At 43.6% G+C, this 27958-nt stretch overlaps 1 protein-coding gene and 1 non-coding gene across 5 annotated transcripts in view; one reads left to right on the top strand and one right to left on the bottom strand.

Annotated features, from left to right (window-relative positions):
* Positions 1-24178, bottom strand: part of GNE (glucosamine (UDP-N-acetyl)-2-epimerase/N-acetylmannosamine kinase) — a 53967-nt gene extending 29789 nt beyond the window's left edge. The window contains exons 1-2 of one of the 4 annotated variants that reach the window (XM_065907787.1): positions 24044-24178; positions 848-1050 (exon numbers count right to left, since the gene is read on the bottom strand). In XM_065907787.1, coding sequence (XP_065763859.1) covers positions 848-1050; positions 24044-24094 — 254 coding nt within the window. In that variant the 5' untranslated portion in view covers positions 24095-24178. Of the gene's footprint in view, positions 1-177; positions 326-847; positions 1051-8162; positions 8393-8419; positions 9122-24043 lie in introns of those variants that run through there. The other 3 variants (XM_065907789.1, XM_065907791.1, XM_065907790.1) reach the window with 3 other exon arrangements.
* Positions 20437-20571, top strand: LOC136148796 (small nucleolar RNA SNORA70). Its single transcript, XR_010659567.1, has one exon. It is a non-coding gene; the product is annotated as a small nucleolar RNA SNORA70 (small nucleolar RNA).
* Positions 24179-27958: the final 3780 nt, after the last annotated feature.

The raw sequence follows: 27958 nt of genomic DNA on the forward strand, positions 1-27958 counted from the left end.
TTTAAGCTATCCATAAGTTTCTGCTCTAGTCTTTAAAAGTGTTTTCTTATCGCAAATTGCCAAATTTGTTTTTAGAAGCAGTTTTTGTTTTTGCCGTTATTATCTTATTGTTAAAGGACAGTCTGAAAAAGACAATTTTACCTTAACACAAGCTTCTTTCAAAGTGTATTTTCTTACCTTCTTCAGAGGCTGCATTACTTTTTTCATGCCACAAGGGTGCACTAAAGCCACTTTATTATTAACACATAAAACAATGGATGTTCATCTTTGGTACATACATTCTGCTCCCTCAAAGATTTCCCAAGTTTCATCCTTCACATTTAGACTGTGATCAATAAGAAACCTAATGTCATCAAAATAAGTATCAATGGTAATGGTAATTCTAAATCTTATAGATTCGATTTTTAAAATCTTGTTCAGTATCTACTACTTTATACATATTTTTTCATGTACAATTAGCATTAGAACTCACAAAACAAATTGTATAGAATCACATTATATTCACACAATATACATTTATAAATGGCATTTCTGAATGTAGTAGCAAATAACAGTAGTATAATAATAATGGCTATAATTTGCCAAGCATCTAATAGGCAGCATCCCTGTATAGACACTTTATGTCACTATCTCCGTTCTTCACAGCAACCTGCAATACAAGTTTCCACTCCGTTTTATGACTGAGGAACCTGAAGCTCAGAAGTGCTAGGCAACACCTCCGAGGCCACTTAAAAACTAAGTGGTAGAGCTGGCCTTTGAAGCTGGGCTCGCGGGGCCCAGGACCCAGGTTCTCTGTGGTACACCATGCTACGATGAAGAATATCATAAGAAAATGCTTTCATCTTACCCATAGTCATCTATCAGGTGAGAGCCAAGTACCACCACGTCAAGTTCAAAGAACTCAGGTTCCATTTTAATGCCAAACATGATGGGGGCAAGTTTAGAATAATCAGCACGGTTGCAAGTGGCAACACAAACCCGAAGCTTTCGGTTATTCTCTTTCTTCTCCATGACTTGTTTTCTTTTTGAGAGGTTCTGAAAGTAGAGTTCCTAAAGTTGCAAAAATAAAAAATTAATATCCTGTGATAAACCGTAATGGAAGAGAATACAAAAAGAACGTATGTATGTATTACTGAGTCACTTTGCTGCACAACAGTAATTAACTATTGTTCAACTATACTTCAATAAGAAGACATTACAGAGACAAGAAATTTATTTATGATCAGAATGATAGATCCAAGATATTAACATAAAATTCTGCAGTCTTAAATCTTTAACCAGCATTCAGTATAGGGATAAAGGGAGGGACTTTTAAACCTGAACCATCCCTTCAGAAGAATACCCAATGGCAGCCCCCAAAGTATGTTTCATGACCAGAATTTATCATCCTAATGTAGACAAGTTGGGAAGAATGTTTAGATATTTTGAAAGACAAGGAGTCCCCGGCACTGCAGACGTGGATAGTTCTGCTATCCATCCAGACTGTGAAGTGCTCCCAGTCCAGATGATCCACTAACAAATGATGTAGCCGAGCAGTGGAAGGCCAGCGAAGCCCAAGCCATAGAAACAGCTGACACATGGGCGAGGCTATATGCCACAGATAATACTTAAATCCATCAATCATCAAGTATGCATCGCTTCCCCTGTTCTGCCAAGACTTCTTCCTTTTGTGTTTGCATTTAATGGACACGGTCTTAGAAACATTACAGAATAGAAGCCCAGACGCCGTCAGTCCTTTGCTGATTAAATGCACGTGAGCAGATCTACGTCTTGTCCTCATTCACTGTTGTAAGTCACCATGAGCAGAGGCTAGAAGTATCGTTTGGATTGCGGTGAAATGTGTAACAGCAATAGCCTCTTTCTGCTTTCATTCATTTTCCTCATCATGGTTTAAGTATAAAGCACCTGGAGAAGGAAATGGCCACCCACTCCAGCGTTCCTGCCTGGAAGTCCCGTGGACAGCGGAGCCTGGGGAACTACAGTCCACGGGGTCGGAAGAGTCAAACACTACTTGGGGAGTGAACCACCACCTCTGTGAATGAAGGCGGTTGTCAGGATTAGTTGCAGGGCTGTGACTGTTTCTCTCTCTCTCTTTTTTTGGTGAGGGAAAGGTAGTTTTATTTTAATTTTATGGGCTCCTTTCCCCCCTTTTATGGTGATCTAATTGCATTGGTTAAAAGCAAGTAATCAGTTCTTTAGAATATGGTCTCTAATCAAGTCTAACTTTATTTAGACGCCATAGCTGGACAAGTGTGATTGAACCAAAATGGGAACATTAAGCAAACTCACCAATGACACTGTGTTAGCTGTCAAGTGTAGCATTCTCCCTTTAAGAAAAAAGCTTGTGACCATTTTGTATGGTTTGTCTGGAAATTTTGGTAAATCTTATGTTTTAGTAAAATATTGTTTGTTATTTAAAGAGTAACAAATCAACTCTCATTTAAAAGTCAAGCAAACATCAGCTCTTTATTATGAATTAAAAATGACTTGCCATTCCTCACAATTAATCCCAACATACAAGACTAAAGCAAAAGTTTGGTTGAGAGCCAATGATCTAGTTCAACTTCCCCACCTACAGAGAGAGAAAGACAAGCCAGGGGAGGAAACGACTTCCCCAAGATTCAAGATCACATCTTGGAACAAATGAGTGACTCACTCTCACACTACGCACAAAGCACTGATTCGTGCTGAGGAAAAGATGCGTAAGCTGAAACAAGAACCCTGACCTCCACGGCCTCAATCGCATCCCGAGCCAGTGCCTACAGACTTGACGGCTCCAAACGCCTCCCAGCTATCTCCTGCCCCATAGGCACCTCAAAGTCACTGTCCCAAACGGAACTCATTTTCTTCTCCAAACCTGTTCCTCCTTCCTGATTCTCTAACTCCGTTATGAACCCCCATTCATCCAAATGCCTTGACATCCTTGTCTTCTCTGCGCCTCACCCTGTCCTTCCTCAGCCCTGTCAATTCTACCTTCCGAATATCTTTCAAATCTGTCTCCTCTCCATCCCCACCCACCAGGACACCTCCTAGTCTAATATCTGACCTCAGGTCAGAACTATTCTAAGAGCTGGCAAAGTGGATTGTTGTTTAGTCTAAGTTGTGTCCGACTCTTTTGTGACCCCATGGACTGGAAGCCTGCCAGGCTCCTCTGTCCATGGGATTCTCCAGACAAGAATACTGGAGTGGGTTGCCATGTCCTCCTCCAGGGCATCTTCCAGACCCAGGGAATCAAACCCGCATCTCTCATGTCTCCAGCATTGGCAGGCGCGTTCTTTACCATGAGGGCCATCTGGGAAGCCCCTCAAAGTGGATTACCTGCCTCTGGTCTTGCCTTGCCTCCCACAAACTTTCAGGGTGATCTCTCCAAGTTTGTAAACCCGACTACATTGCTAAACATATACCACCTATGGATAAATTCCAAATTGCAGATCTGGACCTAGTCCACTCTCCCAACCATTATAATTTCCCTTACTCTGAGTCAAAGCCATGCTGAAGTGCCTGAAGTTCAACCAGTGGGTCTTCATATTTCTGTGCCATTTTGGATGCCCATTCCTCTGCCTAAAACTTCCTTTCCCTCTTGCCTGGATTCTTCCGCAACCTTTAAAATTCAATCTGAGTGTCACCTCTTTGGAAAGCCTTCACATAAACCTCAATTCCTCCCTACTCCACCCCTTTTCATTGCTGCCTCCCTTTGAGCACTGTGGCCCTACCATACACATGTATTGTTGTTGTTTAGCTGCTAAGTCATGTCCGACTCTTTGTGACCACATGGACTGTAGCCCTGCAGGCTCCTCTGTCCATGGGACTTCCCCTGCAAGAATACTGGAGTGGGTTGCCATTTCCTTCTTCAGGCAATCACCTCAACCCAGGGATCGAACCCGCGACTCCTGCTTGGCAGGTGGACTCTCTGCCACTGAGCCACCTACTACTGCTCAACTCCTCTGTCCCCCCATCCCCCACCATCCTGTACTCAGTTCAAAAAGTAAAAACCAGGGAAAAGGTTATAAGAGTTATGTTTCATGGAGTTTTTAAAACTTCCTTATATCAATGTAAAGTTTAACTTCATGGACTAATCTCAACGCTTAGGTCTCAGGAAGTGTATCAACAGTTAGAATTTGTGATCAGGAATCCAGAGAACCTTGAGTAAGGGTGCCAATAAAAGGCGATCTGCCTTTACAATCAAGGTAGACCCAAACTCAGTGGAAATACTGCCAGTAACCTTCTGCTGTTGATGTCTCAACTCTCTTATGCTGGAACTCCTGTAATCACACAAACTGCCCATCATTAGGCTCACTCAGAATTTATAATCTCCAGTAAGAACTAATTCCACCCAATGGAAAGCATTTATAAGATAATGAAATGGACACTCTGTCAAGAGAGTTGTATATGTAAGGTCTAACCACTAGCTATGGCTCAGACGGTAAAGAATCTGCCTAAAATGCAGGAGACCAGACTCCAATCCCTGAGCAGGGAAGATCCCCTGGAGAATGGAATGGCTACCCACTCGTTTTCTTGCCTGAAGAATCCCATGGACAGAGGAGCCTGGTGGGCTACAGTCCATGGGGTCACAGAGAGTCAGACACAGCTGAGCGACTAACACTTTCACGTTTTTTTTCCCACAAGCACTACCTAGCCAAAGAGACAAAGATATTTTTCCAAAACCAGCTGGCCTGAGTGTTCTTGTAGGTCAATCTTCTTCCACCCATTAAATTTGAGCTGAATAAATTGCTGATGATATTTAATTTGTTAGGTGAGGCAAAGCAAATGGATTTTTTTTACCGACCAAATGGTTGGTAAACTTGTATTTATTTTAGAATAGTAAACTTTCTATCCGGCAATTGTAAAACACTTAGTGCTTATCAGGTAATTCAAAGGTTATTCTATGAAAAGTGAAAGTAAGTAGCCATATATACAAACTATGAAAAATACAATAATGTTACTAAGACCAAAAGTTTTTTTAAAGAAAAAAGCTAAATCTTAAAAAAAAAAAAAAAGTTTAATAATGGTAAAAATCCTTTTTTAAGGGGAGAATTCTTTTTAAAAAATAATTTTAATTTAACTAACTTTTGATTAGATAGTACATTCACATAGTTTAAAACTGAAAAGGCACAGAGGCTCTAAAAGTCTTTTCATCTGTGTTCTCAGACATGTAGTTCTGCCTGGATGCTTAGAGTTACTAGTGAGTTACTAGTTACTTATCCATCCTTCTACAGATAAACTATATATATACAAAAAATACACATATACTTCTTCACATACATAAATACAAATATATTTTATAAATATAGAGAGAGTGTATTATGCAATTAGTAATATAGTCTACAAACTGTTGTCACATACCTTGCTTTTTAATTGTTCTTAATTATGTTTCTGAATCAAGTGGTAAAATGGGAAAATTTAAAGACGTTGTAGTTTTTCAGTCACTAAGTCACGTCCAGCTCTTTTGTGACCCTGTGGACTGTAGCCGCCAGGCTCCTCTGTCCACGGGATTTCCCACGCAAGAACACTGGAGTGGGTTGCCATTTCCTTCTCCAGGGGATCTTCCCGACCCAGAGATCAAAGTCTCGTCTTCTGTATCGGCAGGCGGATTCTCTAACCACTGAGCCACCAGGGAAGCCCTTAAGGGCATTAGAGATATCAAATCTAAAGTGCAATTCCGGGCTTCCCTGGTGGCTCAGTGGTAAAGGATCTGCCTGCCCGTGCAGGAGATGAGGCTTTGATCCTGGTCTGGGAAGATCCCACAGGCTGCAGAGCAACTCAGCCTGGGCACACAGCTATGGCACCTGTGCTCTAGAGCCTGGGAACCACAGCTACGGAGCCCGCATGCCACCAACACTGAAGCCCCCGCCCCACAGAGCCAGCGTTCCACGAGAGAAGCCCCACAATGCGAAGCCTGCTCACCGCAAGTGGACAGCAGCCCCCACTCTCCGCACCTAGAGGGAAGACTGCACAGCAGTGAAGATCCAGCACAGCCAAAATAAATAAATACAATTATATTTTTTACGGTGCAATTTTGAAAATTGCTGGCCATCAACTTTTTCAATTATATGTAGGGTTATGAGAGCCTGAAAGTAAAAGTGCCACAGACATTTATTGAGAAGTGACTCTGTGCAGAGCAACGCAAAGCAGAGATGTGGAGCTGAGGAAGATCTCACCTCCAGTTTTGAGGAACTTAGAACCTAGTACCTGCCACCAAGCCATGTTAATAGATCACCTTCCCAACAGAAGCACTAGGAACAAAAGTAACAAATTTTCTTTCACTGCTCAGTATAATTATTATTTGTTCTGGATAAAATCTCATGCCCAAGGGTCCATTTTTACACTAAGAACTGTGATCAGAGTCTCCATGACCAGTATGAAATGAATAAATGTGACATAATGGACTTAAACTGTACCAGGAGTTTTTAAGTTGCATAAAGTGCAATGTAAAACAAGATAAAACTTTTTTATTTACACAGTGGACTCTCAGAGAGTAATGAAAACAAATGGACTATGTTGAAATGTGTCAACATTAACGAACATCTAAAACATAATGTTAGATGAAAACAGCATATTCTAAAAAGATACAGTAGGGCAACATCTAAAAATATGTAAAACATTACTGTATGTTGTTTACTGATCTATATAAAATTTTACAGCAACTCAAGAAAGTAGTTACCTCTGAAGAAGGAGGGAAGGGAAAGGAAAAGAAGGCTTAGACGGCTTCTGTTGTCTATGTAAACATTTTTTAAAAAATCGTTTAAGTAGAGATCTGAAACAAACATGGTAACATATTAATATGTGTTAAATCTTGAGGACTGGTAGAGGGTGTCATGTTGTCTTCTGTCCTTTTCAGCATATATGAAATATTGTATGGAAAACGAGAAATCTTTTAAATGAAGAACGAAGATGCACTGTCCACAGTCCTTAAAGCCTAACGCTCAGAAAGCAGATGGACTGGATATTTACATTCATTTCACTCAATTCCATGAGAGTAACCAGAGCCACTAAAACATAGATACTGGTATGAAAATAAGCCTTCACCTCGAACTCACTAGCAATCTGAGAAACCCACATTCTCTCAAGACTATTACAAATACTGATGAAAAGGTGAGTGACCCTTTCCAGAAAAATAAATACAGTGGTCCCATTCAACTATTGAAAAAGACACTTGGCTCAAGCAGTTTCTGACCAGAAGTGAAGTGAAAGTTGCTCAGTCGAGTAACCTTGCGACCCCATGGACCACAGTCCATGGAATTCCCCAGGCCAGAATCCTGGAGTGGGTAGCCTTTCCCTTCTCCATGGGATCTTCCCAACCCAGAGATCGAACCCAGATCTCCCACATTGCTGGCAGATTCTCTACCAGCTGAGCCACAGGCGGAAGCCCTTCTAAGCCGAGGAAACCATCAAAGTAAACAACTGGCAAGCACATGTTAAGGGCTTTACAAGGATTGACTCACTTCATCCTCACAGCCCTATCTTACTAGCCCTGTTTTACAAATGGGCATACCTCAGTGGTTTGCCCCAAATCATAGCTAGGAACTGCGAAAACAAACACCAAACCAGCATGCAAGATAGGGCCCATATCCAGTGTTGGCCTGGGTCTGTTCACTTCATAAGCACTCATGAGTGAGAACCTTCCTTCCAGGCACCGCAGGAGTGAAGGGCACACATGATGAATCCCTTCTTCCCTCAGTGCAGACCGGATGAGGCTCACAAGAATCAGGGGAGGCCTATCTAAAGTGGTCTGAAATTGAGAACACTATCCCGAGCTATACTCGGGTGTGACTCCTTCCAGGGCTTGCATAGTCGACTGGAACAGTTATCTCTAAATGCCAAGCTGTACCCTACGCCTCTTCTCCATCATGATTAAAAAAAAAAAAAAAAAAAAAAAAAAAACTTCCGTGCTGTAACCATTTGACAAGTGTGCTGGGGCGGGGGAGTGAAATAAACGCATATCAAGCTTCCAGGGAAGCCCAGACTCAGAGTACAGTCGGGGTTAGGAGCAGACCTTCACCATCGTTGGTCCGACACTTTACCTCCCGGGCCACCCATCTGCACGGAGCTCCCGGCCTTCGCACATCTCCGCGAGCGGCTGCTCGCCGTCTTTCAGGACAGCCGGAGGAACAGAGTGCAGCCGGCCTTCCTGAGACCCCGAGCCCCACTCCGGGGTTACTCACCTGGGGTCCGCACTCAAAACTGTCTGCTGCACCAGCCAACAGCTGAGCCCACACCCGGGCTCCGGCGTGCAGGCCCACCGGGGACCGCGAGGCCCGGGCCGGGCGCGGACCTGCGGCGTGGTGAGGCGCGGAGCCGCGGCCGGGGATCTGCGGCCTCCGGGTGGAGGCCGAAGGAGAAGGCCCTGGGGGCCGACAGGTGGCGTGCCCCGAGCCCGCGTCCCCCTCCCCCGAGTCCCCGGCGGGCACGCAGGTCTCACCAGTAGCGGGTCCGCTGCTTCCGCGGCCTCGCCGCCGCCACACCTCGCGGGTGAGAGCTGAGGGTCGAGACGGAACGCAGGCCGGCGCGAGGCCGCCCCCTCGGCTTCCGCCGCGCCGCACCGCGAGCGATGACGCGCCCCGCCCCGCTCCTGGGCGCCCCGCGCGCCCGCGCGCCCACCCGAGCGCGCCCCACGTCAGCGGGGAGGCGCCCTGCGATTGGCTGGGCGAGGGGGCCGGGCCGGGGCGGCGCCTTCCGTGGACGTGGCGCAGCCCCCGGGCGACCAGCTCGGCTTCTCCGCCGGTTCCCGCCCCTGGGCCGCTTCTCAGCCTGTCAAGGGAAAGGTCAGAACCTGAGCGCCTCGCGGGTAGCCGTTTTGCCTTGCGCCCTAGAGGCGATGTCGCAGCCTTCTCACGCAGTCATCTCAGAGGCAGGACCACAATACGGCCGTGTGGCGGTCCACCCAGAGCCCCCTCCCGAGTGAAGACCTGCCGCTCCAGAACCGCGTCTGCCAGAAGGTCTGTGGATGCTGAAGACCGACTCACGGCGGAGACCTGCTGATCCTTAGGATGCGCGGAACCCCCAGGCGGTCCTGCCCCAGAGACACGGAGAGGAACGCAGAGCTGGCAGAGAGAGTGGCGGGAAAGGGCTCACAGCTCCTGACGGACGCTTTGTAACGATTGTTGCGAATTCCTTAGTCACCACTGACAAGCTCTGAGTTGGTGATGCAATATGTTAAAATATTTTTACAGCTAGTAAATAATTTACCGCAAGTGAAACTATTTAAACAGCCTAATGATTCATTGTCAGTTCTTGCTAAAGTGAATTTCAAGCCCAATAAACTTTTGCACTTAATTTATTTCAGTTAATGATGCTCTAATTTACAGAATATTTGTGAACCGTTAGTTCCCCTGCAGCTAGCTTGTTGTCACCAAGAGGTCACATCAGCCACAAAAGGACAAGTATTAGGGGATTTCCTGCAAGGAACTACCAGCAGATTTCTTTTTTTAAATATCACTTTTGCTATTCTGTGGAGAATGGACTGGTTGAAAGTTGCGAATGGTGGTAGTGAAAAAAAAATCTCTGAAAGGATACAAACACACATATACAGACAAAACCCACACCACTAATTGCATTTGGCAGAGCTGGGAAGATATAGACTTTTCACTGAGTTTATTTTTATAATATCTTTTGTATTTTGTAGTGTATGCACACATTCCATATTAAAGAAAAGAAAATTGATGGTAAAAAAAAATGGTGGCAGTGAAACTCGATTGAAGTGGTTGATATGATATTTAGCTTGGAAGTAGAATTGATGAAGCTTAATTATGAATTAGATGTGAAAGAATGGGACTTCCCAGGTGGCTCAGTGGTAAAGAACCCACCTGCTAACGTAGGAGACATAAGAGACATGGTTCGATCCTTGGGTCAGGAAGATCCCCTGAAAGAGGGCACGGCAACCCACTCCAGTATTCTTGCCTGAAGAATTCCATGGACAGAGGAGCCTGGCAGGCTACAGTCCATAGGGTCACAAAGAGTTGGACACGACTGAAGTGACTTAGTACACACGCAAGGATGACAGAAAAGGAAGGTTGACTTCCAGATGTCTGGTATTAGTAATTGGGTGATTAGTGCCATTTACCAAGATGAAAAGCTGGGGGAGTGGTCAGGTTTAGGGATTTAAAAGTAAAGGCGTAATTTGTGATGTGTTAGATTTGAGATGCCTGTGAGACAGCCACATGAAGCTATTATAAAGGCAATAAGATATATGAATCTAGGGCTTCCCTGGTGGCTCAGTGGTAAAGAATCTGCCTGCCAATGCAGGATACATAAGTTCAATCCCCGGTCCAGGAAGATCTCACATGCCAAGGAGCAGCTAAGCCCATGCACCGCAACTACTGAGCTTGTGCTCTAGAGCCCAGGAGTTGCAAATACTGAAACTCGTGTGCACCTAGATCCCATGCTCCAGAAGAGAAACCGCCACAGTGAGAAGCCCAAACACGGTGACTAGAGAGTAGCCCCCACTCACTGCAACTGGAGAAAAGCCTGCATGGCGACGAAGACCTAGCACAGCCGCAGATAAATAAAGCGATATATACAAAAGCTGTATGGATCTGAACACACAGATTCATGGTGTATTAGTTTCCTACTGCTGTTGTAACAAATTACACAAAACTTAGTAGCTTAAAAATACAATTAGATTATCTTCCAATCTGGAGGTTAGAAGTCTGAAATGGGTTTTTGAAGGGCTAAAATAAAAGAAACAGTATAGATATCATCACAAGAAAAAAAATTATAACTATGTGTAGTGATCAATGTTAACTAGATTTATCATGGTGATCATTTCACAAGATCCTTGTGTTTTACACCTGAACCTAGTGTAAAGTTATATGTCAAATATATCTCAATTTAAAAAAAAGGGGTATCAGTAGGTTTGTCTTCCTTAGGCTGCAGGGGAGAATCTGTATCTTTGCCTTTTCCAATTTCTAGAGGCTACCTTCAGAGTTCCCTGATGAGGCTCAGTGGTAAAGAATCTGCCTGCCAATGCACGAGACATGGGTTCGATACCTGAGTTGGGAAGATCCCCTGGAGAAGGAAAAGGCAACCCTCTCCATTATTCTTGCCTGGGAAATTCCATGGACAGAGGAGCCTGACAGGCTACAATCCATGGGGGTTGCAAAAGAGTTGAACAGAACTTATCGACTAAACAACAACAACCTACAGGAGGCAAAGACCTAACAGAAGCAGAAGAGATTAAGAAGAGGTGGCAAAAATACACAGAAGAGCTTCACGAAGAGGTCTTAATGACCGGGATAACCATGATAGTATGATCACTCACCTAGAGCCAGACATCCTGGAGTGTGAAATCAAGTGGGCCTTAGGAGGCATTAATACGAACAAAGCTAGTGGAGGGGATGGAATTCCAGCTGAGCTATTTCAGATCCTAAAAGATGATGTTATTAAAGTGCTGCAGTCAATATGCCAGCAAATTTGGAAAACTCAGCAGTGGGCACAGGATTGAAAAAGGTCAGTTTTTATTCCAGTCCCAAATAAGGGCAATGCCAAAGAATGTTCAATCCACTGCACAACTGCACTTATTTCACATGCTAGCAAGGTAATGCTTAAATCCTTCAAGCTAGGCTTTGACAGTACACAAACTGAGAACTACCAGTTGTACAAGCTGGATTTAGAAAAGGCAGAGAAACCAGAGATCAAATTGCCAACATTTGTTGGATCATAGAAGAAACAAAGGAATTCCAGAAAAACATCTACTTCTGCTTCATTAACTACACTAAAGCCCTTGACTGTGTGGATCACAACAAACTGTGGAAAATCCTTCAAGAGATGGGAATACCACACCATCTTATCTGTCTCCTGAGAAACCTGTATGCAGATCAAGAAGCAAGTTAGAACCAGACATGGAAAAACAGACTGGTTCAAAGTTGGCAAAGGAGTACATCGGGGCTGTGTAGTGTCACCCTGTTTATTTAACATATGCAGAGTACATCATGAGAAATGCTGGGCTGGAGGAAGCACAAGCTGGATTAAGATTGTTGGGAGGAATATCAATAACCTCAGATATGCAGATAGTAGGAGATAATACACAAGTAGTACCACCCTAATGGCAGAAAGCAGAAGAGGAACTGACGATCCTCTTGATGCTTAAAACTCAACATTCAAAAACTAAGATCATTGCATCCAGTCCCATCACTTCATGGCAAATAGATGGGGGGGGGGGGGGGGAATGGAAACAGTGACATACTTTACTTTCTTGGGCTCCAAAATCACTGTGGATGGTGACTGTAGCCTTGAAAGTAAAGGATGTTTGTTCCTTGGAAAGAAAGCTATGACAAACCTAGACAGCATATTAAAAAGGAGAGATATCACAAGAAAGGTCTGCATAGTCAAAGCTATGTTTTTTCCAGTAGTCATGTATGGATGTGAGAGTTGGACCATAAAGAAGGCTGAGCTCTGAAGAATTGATGCTTTCGAATTGTGCTGGAGAAGAGCCTATCCAGAACAGAACATCAGTTTTCTTTTCTTGAATAAAAATTAATATCAAAACAGTATTAATGTTCAGTTTTTATCTGGTGGCTTATTACATGGATGTGTTTAGTTTGTAAAATTTCATATTGTATGCTTAAGATATGTGCACTTTTTGTATTTATATTGTAAGTACAATATGTTTCTAAAATACTTAATGCTTAAGATGATAGCTGGGGAAAATGTAACTAGAAATATAAATACTTGTAGTAATAGGAAATACAATTTTGAGAATTTGTACACTTATTAAGCCACTCATAGATTTTGTTGTTTTTTGACCAATATTGAGAATTTTATAGTTTCATACATAGTTGAATAGTTCTGTGTTCATAGATTTATCCCTAGATTTATTTAACCCTAGATTATCCCTTTTTAGGATTTTCTCCTATGTTCTCTTAGGATGAAGTTGCAGCAAGAAGCTGTAGGAAGCATTTTCTCTTGGCTTTTCTATGGATAAAGATTACCATTCTGGATTTCTGGGTCTCTGCTATAGGGCAGCATTATCTTTTCTAATAATTAGTGTTTTCATTTTCTGCAAATAAATACCCAGAAGTGGAATTTCTGGATGGTATGGTAGTTCTATTTTTAATTTTTGAGAAACCTCCTTACCATTTTCTATAGTGGCTATGCCAGTTTATATTCTCACCACCAATGCGCAAATTTTCTTTTTTCTCCAAGTCCTCACCAACAGCTGTTATTCGTTATCTTTTTGACAACACATGCTAACCGTTTTGACAGATGTGAGGTGATATTTCATTGTGGTTTTGATTTGAATTTCCTTGGTGATTGGTGATGTTCAGCATCTCTTCACATGCCTGTTGGCCATCTGCATGTCTTCTTTGGAAAAATGCCCGTTTAGGATCTCTTGCCATTTAAAAATTGTCTTTTGATGTTGAGCTGTATGAGTTCATTATGCATTTGGGGCATTAATTGCTTATTGCATGTATCACTTGAAAATATGTTCTCCCTTTCAGTAGGCGGCCTTTTAATTTTGTTGATCGTTTCCTTCACTGTGCGAAACTATAGTTTGATGTAGTCGCAGTTGTTTATTTTGGCTTTTGTTGCCCTTGCCTGAGGAGATACATCAAAAAAAAAAAATAAATTGCTAAAGCCAGTGTCAAAGAGTGTAGTGCCTATTTTCTTTCTAGAGTTTATGGTTTCAGGTCTTTCGTTTAAGTCTTTAATCCATCCTGAAGTGGCGCTGGCCTGCTAACAGATGGGCCTGGTCTTGACGTGGCGGGAGTGGGTCTGTGTGACCCCAGGGCTGGTCAGCCCACTGGTGTGAGGGGCTTGGGCCCAGGGGGTCCCAGGGCTGGCGCCCATCCACTAGTGGACGAGGCCAGGTCCCGGTGCTCCTGGAGCTGGTGTTAGTCTGCTGGTTAGCGCACCAGGTCCTGACACAGCTGGCTGCGGGGTCTTGGTGTTCACGGAGCTGGTGTCTACCAGAGGTGGGTGAGGCCTCTTTCCAAGACTAGTGTCAGCCCACGGGTGGAGCTGGGTCCTGGGATCTCCGGCTGGGGGGCTGAAGGTTCTGTCGCTGAGGTAGACCCGCTAGGTGGGTGGGGCTGAGCCCTGGGCCATCGGGTAGGTGAGGGTGTTTCCCGGCGCAAGGCTGGAGCCTCAAGGAGTGCTTTCTGCTAGGGGGTGAGGTCAAGACCCTACCCATCTGGGGCACCTGGCCTGGGGCACCCTGGACCGGTGCTGACTGGCTGGTGGGCAAGTAGTTTCCAGCACTAATACCTACAGGGGAGACTCTAAAGCGGTGCCTACCCGTGCCAGGGCCCTCCCGGTGGGTTGACCTCCCCGAAATGGCTGCATCTATGTCCCCAGGGTGAGTTTCGGTTGCCTCCTGCCTCTACAAGGGGCTCTCCAAGATCAGCAAGTGGGTTTGACCCAGGCTCCTTGCCAGTGACTGCTTCTGCCACGCATCGTGGAGCGTGTGAGATTTGGTGTGTGCCCCTTAAGAGTGGAGTCTCTATTTCCCATAACCCTCTGGGTCTCCCTAAAGACAGTCCCACTGGCCTTCCAAGTTAAATGTTCTGGGGGCTGGGCTCCCCAGTACAGGATCCCTGGGATGGGAAGCCCAATGCAGGGCTTGGACCCCTGATTTGGGGGAAGAACCTCCACAACTGTAATTATTCTTCCAGTTGTGCATCGCTCACCTAGGGGACATGAGTCTTGACTAACCGCATCTCTGCCCCTCCTCCCCTTCTCACTCTGGTTCCTTCTTTGTAACTTTAGCTTTTCAGTTCAGTTCAGTTCAGTTCGGTGGTGTCCAACTCTCTGCGACCCCATGAATCACAGCACGCCAGGCCTCCCTGTCCATCACCAACTCTTGGAGTTTACTCAAACTCATGCCCATTGAGTCGGTGATGACATCCAGCCATCTCATCCTCTGTTGTCCCCTTCTCCTCCTGCCCCCAGTCACTCCCGGCATCAGGGTCTTTTCCAATGAGTCAACTCTTCACATGAGGTGGTCAAAGTACTGGAGTTTCAGCTTCAGCTTTTAGAAGACCTTTTTTGTTAGTCCTCAGGGTGCTCTTATGGATACTTTGTCTGTAAATAATTGCAGTTTTGGTGTGCCTCTGGGAGGAGGTGAACACCAGGTCTTCCTGCTCCATCCTCTTGGCCACTCCTCAAGTCTTTATATTTTGTTTGGCTTGATTTCCTTTGGCTTTAATCTGAGGGCTCTACAAACTGCAAAAAAGTACTGATGGCTTTGTAGTGTAATAAAATCAGAGTTAAAAAAAATTTAGCAAACATTTCTTGCAAACAAAGCAAGGCAGTTACCTTGATATTCTTGGCAAATCACCGAAGGTGTGTGTTTGTTCCTTTTGAGCCTAAAGTACATTCCCGATGGTGGCTAAAGCCAGGTGGTCATTTTAAAGAAGAAATGAAGCAGACAAACCTGTTTCTTTCTTGATTCTTCAGTCTTACAGGCAGGTGTTTCTCCCAAGCTTGTGGCTATTGAACTTTCTCATGTTTTCACCTAACGTTAGACAGACGAGCTACTGGTTCTCCGGGTTCTCAGATGTTTCCAAAGCACACCCATTTTGTTATGGGTGACCCGGGCTCCTCTTAGTGAGTAACTCTATAGAATTACTCCATAAACAGAATTTAGTATTCAGGGCACAATTAGATTGTCAAAGAACCGTAGACCTTGAGAGATCATCTAATTCAGCCTTCTCATCACCAGAAGAGATCTCTCTACAGCATCCTGACATCTGGCCACTTCGGGCACATTTATTCTAACAGGGACTTGTCTTGCTCTTTAACTTGGTGACTTAATGATAAAGTACTCTGCCTCTCTACCTACATGTTAGTAGGGTTCTGAACACTTTATGTTCACTCAGTACTCCTGACCATCTTAAGATGTAGACTCTATCACCTCTATTTCATAGCTAGAAAGACTGACTGAAGCATAGAAGGAAAAATTCCTTAAGGTCAAACAGCTTTTAAGAAGAGCCCAGCCCTTGATCCCACATACTCAACCTACATTTCCTCTCTGTACTGCAGAACCCACATATATCATGACAGAAACCTATCTTCAGGGTGATCTTAATTGTCAACTTTTGGGTAAGTTGTTAAGAATTCACATAACTCTTCTACTATATAGCCCATCTCTCTCTGAATGGCACATAATGGTCTTAGAAAATTTTAAAAGATATCTTTAAAATCAACATATATGCCTATGACATTCTCCTGATATGCTTCAAAAAAGAGAATGAGGTCAGTTTGGCATAATTAAAAAAAATAAACTTATTATAACAAAGAAAGTTGCACATAACAAGCATGTGTTGAATTTTGGGTTTTCATGAACTGAACACACTTGGATAACTACCACTAAGATAAAGACAAAAAGTACCAGTGTCCATGGGCTGTCTAACCAAGAGCTGCCTATCCATGACCCATAACAAAACCTGGAACCAAAGCTATGCTTAGTAATAGATACAATGGTAATTAAGGAAGCATGTTAAAGTGACTCTCTGAAGCATTTAGACTGTGGAATATAAAGAAGATTGGTCAATCAAGAAATGAGAGCACAGATATGTTATGAGAGGTTGAACAGGTGGGCCATAGGGCAAGAATCCAGTCTCTGACTTGCCTTGGATCCTGAACAACTCTCTGACTTCAAACTATGTGTATCCTTAAAATAAATTCTCTTTTTCTTAAAGTTCCCTACTCCTTGTAGTCAGAAGATACGAACACCAAACTCCAAGGCTTAGTCCAATGGAAGAGGAAATTGTGATGTCTGCCAAATGAGTTTTTTTGGGGGGAGGGTGGGTTGTAGGTGGTGCGTGTGTGGAAGAGAGGCAGGCATAGTGACATGAACTTGCCATTCCTGCTCTTGGCCCATATCATGAAGAAATCAACCTCAGATGGGAAAAGCTGAGTAATTAATCACCGTATTATCTGGGTGTTTCTGTTTAATAAATATCCTTGCCTTAGTTGTTCCTCCTACCCCCCTCTGTATTTCAGCCATGACCTTTTAATTGTCAGAGTCTCCTGAGTATAAAAAGAAATAAAGCACATCTTAAAAAGCAAGTGTCACTGCATAAGCCAGATTGCTTACAGCCCAACCAAGTCATGTGTGTGGGTACCTCCTCGCAAGAGAGAATTGCTTCTGTGACACTGATCAGGCTTCACTGTATAGAGGAGAAAGCACTTCTTTTCCTCTTGGGAAAGTCATGTGAGGGGTAAGTTTATACTGGCGGAAAATAATTCAGTAACAATGTGAACGAACTGTATGGGTCAACTTCAGGTTTGTAAGAGCATGAGACTATAAGATATGCTTACAAACATCCTGATTAAAATATTGTGACTAGAAGAGAAGCCTTTTTCAGGTTCACATTTCGGGAAAATATAATCACTGCTCATATCCCCAGTTAGTAATCATGTCAGCCAATTAGCTTGGTAGAGTGCCTGCAATGGTGAGCCACGCCTGTGCTAGTTTTCCCAATTATAGAAGAAAAGTACAAATAAATGCAAGGACCATGTGTGTGTGTTTGTGAAATGTTGCCCTTCATTGGACAATTTCTTAATGTATTTTTGTGGGCTGTGAAAGTATCATATTTTGCACTGATGAATACTTTTATTTCTTATCTGTCTTGCTAGGGCAATGAGCTAAGCCAGAGACAGCTCAGTCATCCCTGACCAGCAGGGTCCAGAAAGCTGAATGGGCACAGTTATTCCAGCTGAACTGGAAAAGCGTTAGAAACTAGTTCGTTTTTAACTTTGACCCTGTTATAAAAAGTTGGATTAACAAAATTACATTCTTAAATAACTGCTCATCAAAGAGTAATGTGGGAAGTATGTTCTTTTGGACTTTAAAGGCACTGCTGAGCAATAAACCTCTGGAAAAATCTCATGATTTCTCCACAACAGCTGAGGAACTAGGCCAGGGACATGTCCAGAACCTCTGGAGGTGTAACAGCCCACAGTTAGGACTTGGCATCCAGCTAAGGATGAAGGTGGGGGGCCACATGGACGTTCCTTTGGAATGCCACAGTGGGCTTCTTCATACCTGTGTGAATACTTAGAGGTATGCATGCTCAGTCATGTCCAACTGTTTGTGACCCTCATAGACTGTAGCCCGCCATGCTCCTCTGTCCATGGAATTCTCCAGGCAGGAATGCTGGGGTGGATTGCCATTTCCTCCTCCAGGGGATCTTCCTGACCCAGGGATCGAACCAATGTCTCCTGCATCTCCTACATTGGCAGGCAGATTCTTTACCACTGCGTCACCAGGGAAGCCCAGGCTGTGAATACTTAAGACACACTCAAATATACATGAACGACAGTAAATTCTAAGCATGAAAAGAAGACCTCAGCCTCTCTTCACGTTTTCCATGCTCCTATTCTGGATCTAAGTCAAACTTTCAAATAATTTGTTTTTTTCCCCCTACCCTCCTTTCTGTCCTGAAACGTGGGCACTCCCTTGCAATGACACCTTTTCCCTCTGGTCTTCTACACACTTGGTCTTTCACAATGTCATTCACTCTCAGACTTTCCATTCTGACTATGACTTGTGTGTAGGTAATTCCTTGGATAATACTCTGGCCTGATCTTTCTTCCTAGTTCTAAGCCTATATCTTCAACTGTCTGCTAGATATTTTCTCACCTCCAACTCTACGTTAAATTTAGTTTGGTTTTTTACTTCTTGGCTTTCCCGCTTCTTTTAATGGTAACAATTTGTCACTGTCATTCAGACTCAAAACAATGGAGTCTATTTTAATCTCCTCTGACTTTAATATCTAAATTCTTCAAGATTTTTTCTTTTTTGCATCTACTCTTCTCATTCCTTTCATCATCACCTTAGTTCAGATCTTTATCTTATGTTCTTAATTCTGAGATGCCAGCATTTTTGTAATTTTGTATACCTAAAATTTTATAATCAGTGTAGACATTTAAAGTAGAGCTTATTACAAAAATCTATTATTCAATAGTGTCTTAGAATAAAAAACTGTGACATCTCAGACCTAGATTACTGTGCTTCTACTGCTCTTTCAGCCTGAATTCCCTTGCTTCTCTAACCTGTCCTGCACACTACTGCCTGATTAATCTCCTTAAAAGACTGCATTCAGCTATGTCCGCTGGCTAAGACTGTGCTTTCACTGCACAGCACAGGTTCATCCATGGCCGGAGAACTAGGTGTGACCAAAAAAAAACAACTTCAGTGGTACCCATTCTCTGCTAGGTAAAGTATGTAGGTATGCCTAGGGGATCAAAGTACACGTTGAAGGGAACCCACAATCACACGCTGACGTCTTCCTGTCCTTATCAGCATAATTCCCCTACCCGGATTCTTCTGCCCTGCACACATCCTCTTCTGCCTGTCTGTGTCATTTCCCACAATTAGGAGGTTATTCCTCCTGCTGCATATGCCCTACTCAGACTGCAAGTCCTATCTCTGTTGTAAACGTAACCTGAACACTCTGTCCCCAGATACTCTTGTCTTCCTCCAAATTCCTGTAGGACTTGTCTTGATCCCACAGCCATCCAGGATGAGCCACTTTTCTGCCACCATGTCTCACATACATTATTAGTTATCTAGTATCTTTGAATGTCTCTATATATGTGTGTTGTGATTGTTCAGTTGCTAAGTCATGTCCAACTCTTTGCAACCCCGTGGATTGCAGCACGCCAGGCTTACTTGTCCTTCACTATCTCCCAGAGTTTGCTCAAACTCATGTCCATTGAGTCAGTGATATATTTTTGAGTGTAAAGCAATTAATCTGATGTTTTATAATGAACCCAGGAAAAATCAGTCACATTAGTTGCCTCATTCTATGTCTTATTTCTCTCATCAAATTACAAATTCTTTGAAGTTATCTCTATTAGATATACTTGTTTCCCTTGAATTGTGATTTATCTAAGAAATACAGTCTAATAAGCGCTGAGTTCAATGTGGGATCACATCTCTTAGCAAAGGTCATGGCCAGCTCTCTTCTTTGCTCTATGGCTGGTCCTAATCACTTATATTCAACTTCTCCCATTGGCCCTCCCCCAGCACCCAAGCTAATGATCTTAGTAGAACAATACTATTGCGCAGGCTTTAGCATAAATCAAATGTAAAGGAACATGGTGAGTGGAAGAACAAGGAAAAACTTAGTAGTGTTAGAAGGTGGACGTGAGGAGGCAGAAAGTCTTGAGATGCAGCTAAGATGTGGGGCAAGGCTGGGTCAGCAGGTTAGGCTGGGTCAGCTAAGATGTAGGGGCAAGGTTGGTTAGCAAGATGTCATGCTAAGGAGGTGGGACCTTCTTTCTCATCACTGGAACTGGGAGGTTTTTTTAATCAGCCAGCCATGTCACGGAGGGACCTGATCAGATTTACTTCATTAGAGGTGTGGGAGATGGGTAGGGAAGAGGAGGAAGGACTGGGAGAAGGTAGGCCAGTTAAGAATACAATTTCAGCACGGTAGTGTGGTGGTAGGAATGCAAAGCAAGAGAATGGAGTCAAAAGAACGTAGAGATTTGCAGCCCATTGAGCCAGCTGTGCTCTTTTCCCCAAGGGGGCCTAGTGCGCAAGGGCTGCAAACAGCAGCCTCCTTAGGAGTGTCGGAAGCCTGTAGCCTCTGCAGGTTGCCCTAAGGTACCTTGGAGTCAGTCCTTTCCAGTAGGCATTCAAGATTGGCATGCTGTCCCCAATCTAGGTTCCAGACAGGTGTGTGTAGTGCCTTTCCAAAGAAGCCCCAGGGCAGAGCGGCCAGGGTCCACACTGGCCAAATCATAATGTCCCAGTTGCAGAACAAGGGGTACGTGATTGAGGCCTTTTGCTTTGCTTAGTCGCTCAGTCACGCCCAATTGGGAGAAGGGGAATGGCACCCCACTCCAGGACTCCTGCCTGGAAAATCCCATGGACGGAGGAGCCTGGTGGGCTGCAGCCCATGGGGTTGCAAAGAGTCGGACACGACTGAGCGACTTCACTTTCACTTTTCACTTTCATGCATTGGAGGAGGAAATGGCAACCCATTCCAATGTTCTTGCCTGGAGAATCCCAGGGACAGAGGAGCCTGGTGGGCTGCCATCCATGGGGTCGCACAGAGTCAGACACGACTGACGCAACTTAGCAGCAGCATGACCAACTCTTTGTGACCCCATGGACTGTATCCTGCCAGGCTCCTCTGTCCATGGGGATTCTCCAAGCAAGAATACTGGAGGGGGTTGCCATGCCCTCCTCCAGGGGATCTTCCCAATCCAGGGATCAAACCCAGGTCTCCCACATTGCAGGTGGATTCTCTACTGTCTGATCCACCAGGGAAGCCCAACTGAGGCCCTATACAGGACCAAATTCAAGTGCCTGGGCTGCCAGGAGACCTGCATCTCCAAGAAGTGGGGATTTACTTAGTTTAATGTGGAAGAAGTTGAGAACATGGTGGCAGAAAAGCGGCTCATCTTGGATGACTGTGGGGTCAAATACATTCCTAATCTGGACAAACAGCAGGCCTGCACTCATGAGAGCCTTGACACTGTTCCCTCCTTATTCATGCCCACCAGTAAATCCTACTTTCCTGTCAAAAAAAAAAAGAATGTGAAGGAAAAATGGATGTAACTTGATGGCAGAGATGAGACGGAAAAGATGACAATGGAAAAGAATGAATGACACAGGTCTGCACTTTTAACAATGGGGTAGCTGGCAGCGCTCTTCCCTGAAGTAGAGAAGCAGGTTGGGGATGGCCTAAAGTAGGAGAGAAGACAATGAAGTCTGATGTGGATGTGTTGAATTTGTGATTGAGGACCTGAATCAAGAGATGGGATGGAGAGACAGACCTGTGATCGATATAACTCACCCAATAAAATGTGTATCTGTCTTGAAATACACTGTTCGCTCTTAGCCCATGCAGCCAACTACATTTCTTGTCCTACCTGTTTCACCAGATTTTTATTATGTTCCTGGCTCCCAGTTTGTTATACTTCTACTCTTGGCCAGTTCAGAGCGCTTTCTGTAATATTTTATATAGAGTCGTTACGTAAGTCTTAAACAGACTCTTCGACATTGTTTAATTTCATAGGGAGTAAAGTTCCGTGGAAACCCAGTTTATTGCACCTTATGTTACAATAGACTGTGGTGTGTCCTGGCCGGCTTCCCTCTCTTCCAGCTCACTTCATCCAACTGCCCATGCACAGAATCTTCTCTGCCTTCCACCTCCCATTCTCTTAACCCCTTCTTTACACTTACGGTCACAGCCTGATCTTTTTTTGTTGTGGTTGTTAATTAGTTTATTTGGCTGTGCCACGTATTAGTTGCAGCACATGGGCTCTTCAGTCCTCGTTGCAGCATGCGGGATCTACTTCCCTGACCAGAGATCGAACCCGTGCCCCCCTGCGTTGGGAGCTCAGAGTTTTAGCCATTGGAGCACGAGGGAAGTCCCCACTGCTTTATTCTCAAAGCTTTCTTCTTCCTGGGCTTCATGACATCTCCTGACTTTCCACCTACCTCCAGTTTCTCTCACTGCTATATGTCACCAAACTCCTACTTAAAGTTTTCTAGGCTTCCCTATTTAGCCTTTCTTTCATCTCATTTTAGTGCACAATGTGATCTCATCCACTTGCGGGGCTTAAAAAACAACCATTAACATTATTTCTAAATCTGAATCTGTGGCCCAGTCTTCTCAGTCCAAGTCCAAATATCCAACTCCTTTTAGGATACCTTTTTCCGCATGTGTTCCATGGGCATTTCAATTCAGTTTGCCGCAGTGAAGTTCTCCACTCCCCCCCCACACCTGGCCTTTCTCTGGTCTAATTTTCAGTGATGGGAGTCACCCTTCCCCGTAACCTGGGAGCCGCTCCTGACTTCTCTTTTCTTTCTCAAACTCAGTTTACCATGAAATCCTACCCATTTCACATTTTAAGTAAGCATTTTTCCTAGATGAGGATACAGTGTGGTTGAAGATAATAAGGAGGGATTGAGACTAGCCCTGACAGGAGAAGTTTTATGGAGAAATACTGGAAAATATGGTTGGACTATCAAGTGGGAGAGTGACTTGAAAGAGGCCACATGGAGTATTTCACAACTGATGTGGTGGTAGAAGGACCAAACATTAGGCAGATGGATGAAATGGTCATTTCAAAGTGCATTTTAAAAAAGCAGTCACTTGAAAAATAGGAGTAACTTTGTAACCAGAGACAACCATTTCTCACATTTCATTGATGACATGAGGGAAAAAAAAAAAAACCTACGAAGTTCCAACTAGAAGGTTAGAAAATTCTGACCCTGAATTTAAATGGAAATGCTACTAAAAAATAAAAAATAATAAATTCTCATTGAAGAAGATAAATTGAAATTAGGCATTAGTGATATAACTAGTAGACTGTGTTGAAAATAATTGCAAGAATGACATCATTTGATTGAAAGGTGCTTATAAACCAATTCCTTAACTATAAATGATCTTTAAACTGAATATATATAGACATATTTTTTAATAAATCACCAAATTGAATTGTGATAATGATTTTCTGAAACATCTGCATTCCCCTATTTCTCAGTAAAAATTTGAGGTTAAATAAGCTATGTTATAATATAGCATATGATATGACATATTATATATTGATAAATGTAAGTAATTTCCATTTAATTTGGCTCAGATACTAATTAAATTCAAAATAAATATACTTCCCTCACCGGTATAATCAGTCAATAGGTAAATAGCTGGGAGAAAAAGTGCTACAAGCCAGGCAGCTCTATAGACCATGTTTCAAAAGCAAAGGAAAAAATAAAATTGCAGTAAACACTACACTTAGGGAAAAAAACTGCATTTATGAAGCAGATGTCTCAAAAAGTAAAAGCCTACCCTCTCTATGTGATGAAAGCATCAGGAATCTTATGGAAAGATTTCATTTTCGGTTTTGCGTTTAGAATTGTTAAGAGTCTGTGAGTTTCAACACAGGAACTCAGAGTCAACCAGCCACCAGAGAATTCCTGCTGCCAGGAGTCAGCAGCTAAAAAAATGACACTAGAAAAAAACTGCTGGGTGTCACAGATTTAAAACCAAAGCTTTCCTCTTCCTCCTGGTCATTTTCTCCTTTTTTCCCTGATTGCATGTTCAGTGATAAAAGTCCATCAAATCGCTAAGTTACTTACATGGGGGCCGGGAAGGCCCAAGACGGGGTGAGCATACACGTTAATGTCCATCCTGGGGCACAAGCTCTGTACCTGGTGCTTGAATCAGTGAGCGGAGCAGCCGTGCGTTCTCTGGGGTTTAACCACCCCAGAGCAGTCATAAATAGGCGTCTGAATTCCAAACTAAATCTTGAGCTCCGCCTCTCTGAAAAGGAAGGAAAAAAAAATGTGACTCTCAACTCTTCCTGTCTGCCTGGACAGTAGCTTAAAAGTAGGACAGTCAGGGTCTGAGTGTTAGTTTCCTGTTTTGGATGCAATCTTCTACCTGATGATTTTATTTTCCACTAGAAAAATTATTTTCTTCTGAATTTCTTAAAGGTAGAAACAAAAATCTACGATCATAATCCCAATAGTGTTCTTCATATTGGTTTCACACACAGGCAAAACATTTACTGATGTATTGTTTAGAGCAAAAAAGGAAAATAAAAAGATTAGACAAGAGGCTTTAAGGTTCCTTCACAGTCACAGGCCTCAAGATACTTGAAACTCTTAGTTTCCTGAGACTGAAGGAAAATCAATACTGTTGCACTTTATCAAAAAGCTGCATTAGGACTGAAAACTGTTGATACGTTTTATAAGGGAGGAATCTTATATTTTGGGGGCTCAGGGACCCCCCCCCCCCCCATAGCCAGATTGGTGGCAAGGGATATAGGCTGATGATTTGCTTATTTTGATTTCACTGGTATATGTTCATTTGAACACATCACCGTCCTAGCCTTATCTACCACATAACTGTACATTCTACATAAGGAAAGCTAAGATTAGAAGTAATCTATTTGGGGGAATTTCCTGGTGGTCTGGTGGTCTGGAGCTTTCACTGTCAGGACTTGGGGTTCTATCCCTGGTTAAGAAGGTAAGATCCTGCAAGCTGCACAGCCAAAAGAGAAAAATAATCAGTTTTTAAGAAGAGAACACTCTATACTGCTGTTTTTAAAAACAGATGAATGGAATGCGGAGCATATAGCTGAGCATAGGCTAGCACATTTACTGAACTATCACAGGATGGCACAAGCTGAGAAATGAAATTGACTTAAAGAATAGTAAATAACTATGTATGAAAAGAATAATACCAAATGACCAAATGTTTGTCTCTGGACTGTGAGTATGATCCAGCTTTAGAGGTCTTCTGATATGATGTTACATTAACAAAAGAGAAAAATTACAAAAATTAGATCTTGAAAAAGTGTTTGCTACACCTGTTCCCAATTAAAAAAAAAAAAACTGAAACCAAGAGAAAAGCTCTTTTTGTCATGTAGGATATCTGGAAACTTCCTTAACTCATTAAAGTACAACCAAAATCCAGAGCAAGCATCGCATGTGACGGTGAAACAAGAAACCTCTCATGCTACTGCCACTTCCAGTGAAGGCCCGACTTCCCAAGATATCATATTTGGGGGGAGTTCAACATGTGAGTTTGGGGGGCACAAGTATTTAGTTCATAACAATGCCTCTCAGGATGGGGCCCCTTTACTCAGCCCATCAAGAAGACTGCAGGAGTGAAATAAACATTATGACAGGCTTAGGCTGAGGGAGGCTGGAGCTGAAATTCCCAGGTATCCTCCATCTACTTCTGGGTGGCGATCATTCTCAAGGGAGGCAGTTCCATACCCCAAAGGGGTATATTACAAAATGTGTGTGGGGGGATAACCTTTATTTGTCACGATGAGCTACAGATGCTTTTAGTTTTACTGGATAGGAACTTTTTTGCAATGTCAGAAATTGTCCTGCACGATAAAAACTTCTTCTACCCCAAATGATGGGATTCCTTGATGGCTCAGCAGGTAAAGAATCTGCCTTCAGTGCAGGAGACACAGGAGTTGCAGGTTCGATTCTTGGGTCAGGAAGAACCCCTGGAGGAGGAAATGGCAATCCACTCCAGTATTCTTGCCTGGAAAATCCCAGGGACAGAGGAGCCTGGCAGACTACAGTCCAAAAGGTTGCAGAGTCAGACATGACTGAGCACAATACCAAATGATGGGAATATTCCTAAGAAATTCCACTGAAATATTTACCTGTAGAAAGCTTATGGAATTTATAATTACATAAAAAATATTAGAATTGTCTCCTGCAATTTGGTTGGGAGGTTCAGGAGTGTTAGGCATCATGGATTCCCCTCCAGGCACAGAAATTCCTAGTTAATCATTACATATCAGTATTTACGGACTCTGAAGCAAACCATGGTCTGGTCTTGAAGCAGTGCTGCAACCGGAGAAACCAGCTGGACCACCAAAGAGTAATTTTTAAGTAACTGAAAAATTTTCTTACATTTCCTAAATGTGATGAAGGGTATACATAACTCTCGGCAGCATTTTCTGATTAATGTCCACTCTTCATTCCCATTCATCTCTTCACATCCAGTTTGCTTTTTCTCACATAAAAACATGGTTTTAGAAAGTCCTCTCCCTTCGTTTCTAGTCTCTATCAGTAAAACCCTGCTCTGAGAGCTGACCTGGGAAATAGTCTCACGGCTGGTTTTCAGGCTGCGGCTCTGGGGGTCCCCTGGCTCAGCTGTGAGCAGTGTCCTGGGGAGGCCACTCGTGCGACGCTACGCTTCGGTTGCTCATACTTGTTAAGCACACATCAGGCCACAGATGGGCCTGGCTGGTTGGAGAGTGAACATACAACAGGTTACTTTTTGGTGCCAACTCCCCTGGTCCCTGCACAGACGCCCAGAATGGACAACACAGACAAACGGCCTGTTGACCACATGCGGGATGTGGGGCACCTTCCCGCCGGCGCCGGCTCCAGGCTGCAGCAAGGAGGTTCACACGCTGAAGCCCTATTTTGAGGGGACTGGGGGGGAGCCCCTTCCTCCTCAGAACATGGAAGGCCTGAGAAATCACACCATGACATCCTCCCAGGGAAGGCAGGGAAGTAGATGGGAGATACCCTAGAAGTTTCCCATTCTCTCTCAGTAAGTTGTCTTTTAAACAGACACACACCAAACAAGGTTATATATCAATCGGTTGACAAAAATGTTGTGATCAGAGGCTTGCAGGAACCTAGTCTTTTGCTTCTCTTAAATGCAATAAACAGTTGGGTATTCACTACCTTGGCCTTCACAGCAAACGTATAGACCCTAAATACTGCAAAAAAAAAAAAAAGAGAGAGAGAGAGAATAATCTGTATTACGATGAACACAGAAGTATATTTGGGCTTCACACACAGCCAGTCTCAGGGACTCCTCCTCCCTCACCAAGGGTCCTGAGGCCACTGTGAGAACTGCTGCCCCAGTACCCGGCAGTTCACCAGCCTGACACTGGGAGTAGACCCCATTAGGATCACTGCAGCTATTTTGTTCATCTTTGTATTTCCAGAATCATGCATAGGGCCAAGCACGTGAAAGTGAATTCGCTCAGTCATGTCTGACTCTTTGCAACCCCAAGGACTGTACAGTCCGTGGAATTCTCCAGGCCAGAATACTGGAGTGGGGAGCCTTTCCCTTCTCCAGGGGATCTTCCCAGTCCAGGGATCAAACCCAGGTCTCCTGCATTGCAGGCAGATTCTTTACCAGCTGAGCCCCAAGGGGAGCCCCAAGTACAAAGTAGCACTCAATGAATATAGTAGCATTCAATGAATTGTGAATTAAATTAAAATGGGCTAGGATAAGGTATTTATGAGATGGCGAAAGAAACCTGAGACAGACAGAATGGACTTTTTGGAGCTGAAGTTCAGTTCAGTTTTTTTATTTGCTTGTTTTTGTGTTTTTGGCTGCACTGGGTGGCTTAGCTCTCTTGGATCAGGGATCTTAATTCCCTGATCAGGGGTTGAACCTAGGCACTTGGCAGAGAAAGCCCAGTGTCCTAACTACTGGGCCGCCAGGGAATTTCCCAGTTCAGCCTTAATATTCATGATTTATGTCTAGGGTAGACTATT

The sequence above is a fragment of the Muntiacus reevesi genome, chromosome 17 (genome assembly GCF_963930625.1).
Source record: "Muntiacus reevesi chromosome 17, mMunRee1.1, whole genome shotgun sequence".
Taxonomy (NCBI): domain Eukaryota; kingdom Metazoa; phylum Chordata; class Mammalia; order Artiodactyla; family Cervidae; genus Muntiacus; species Muntiacus reevesi.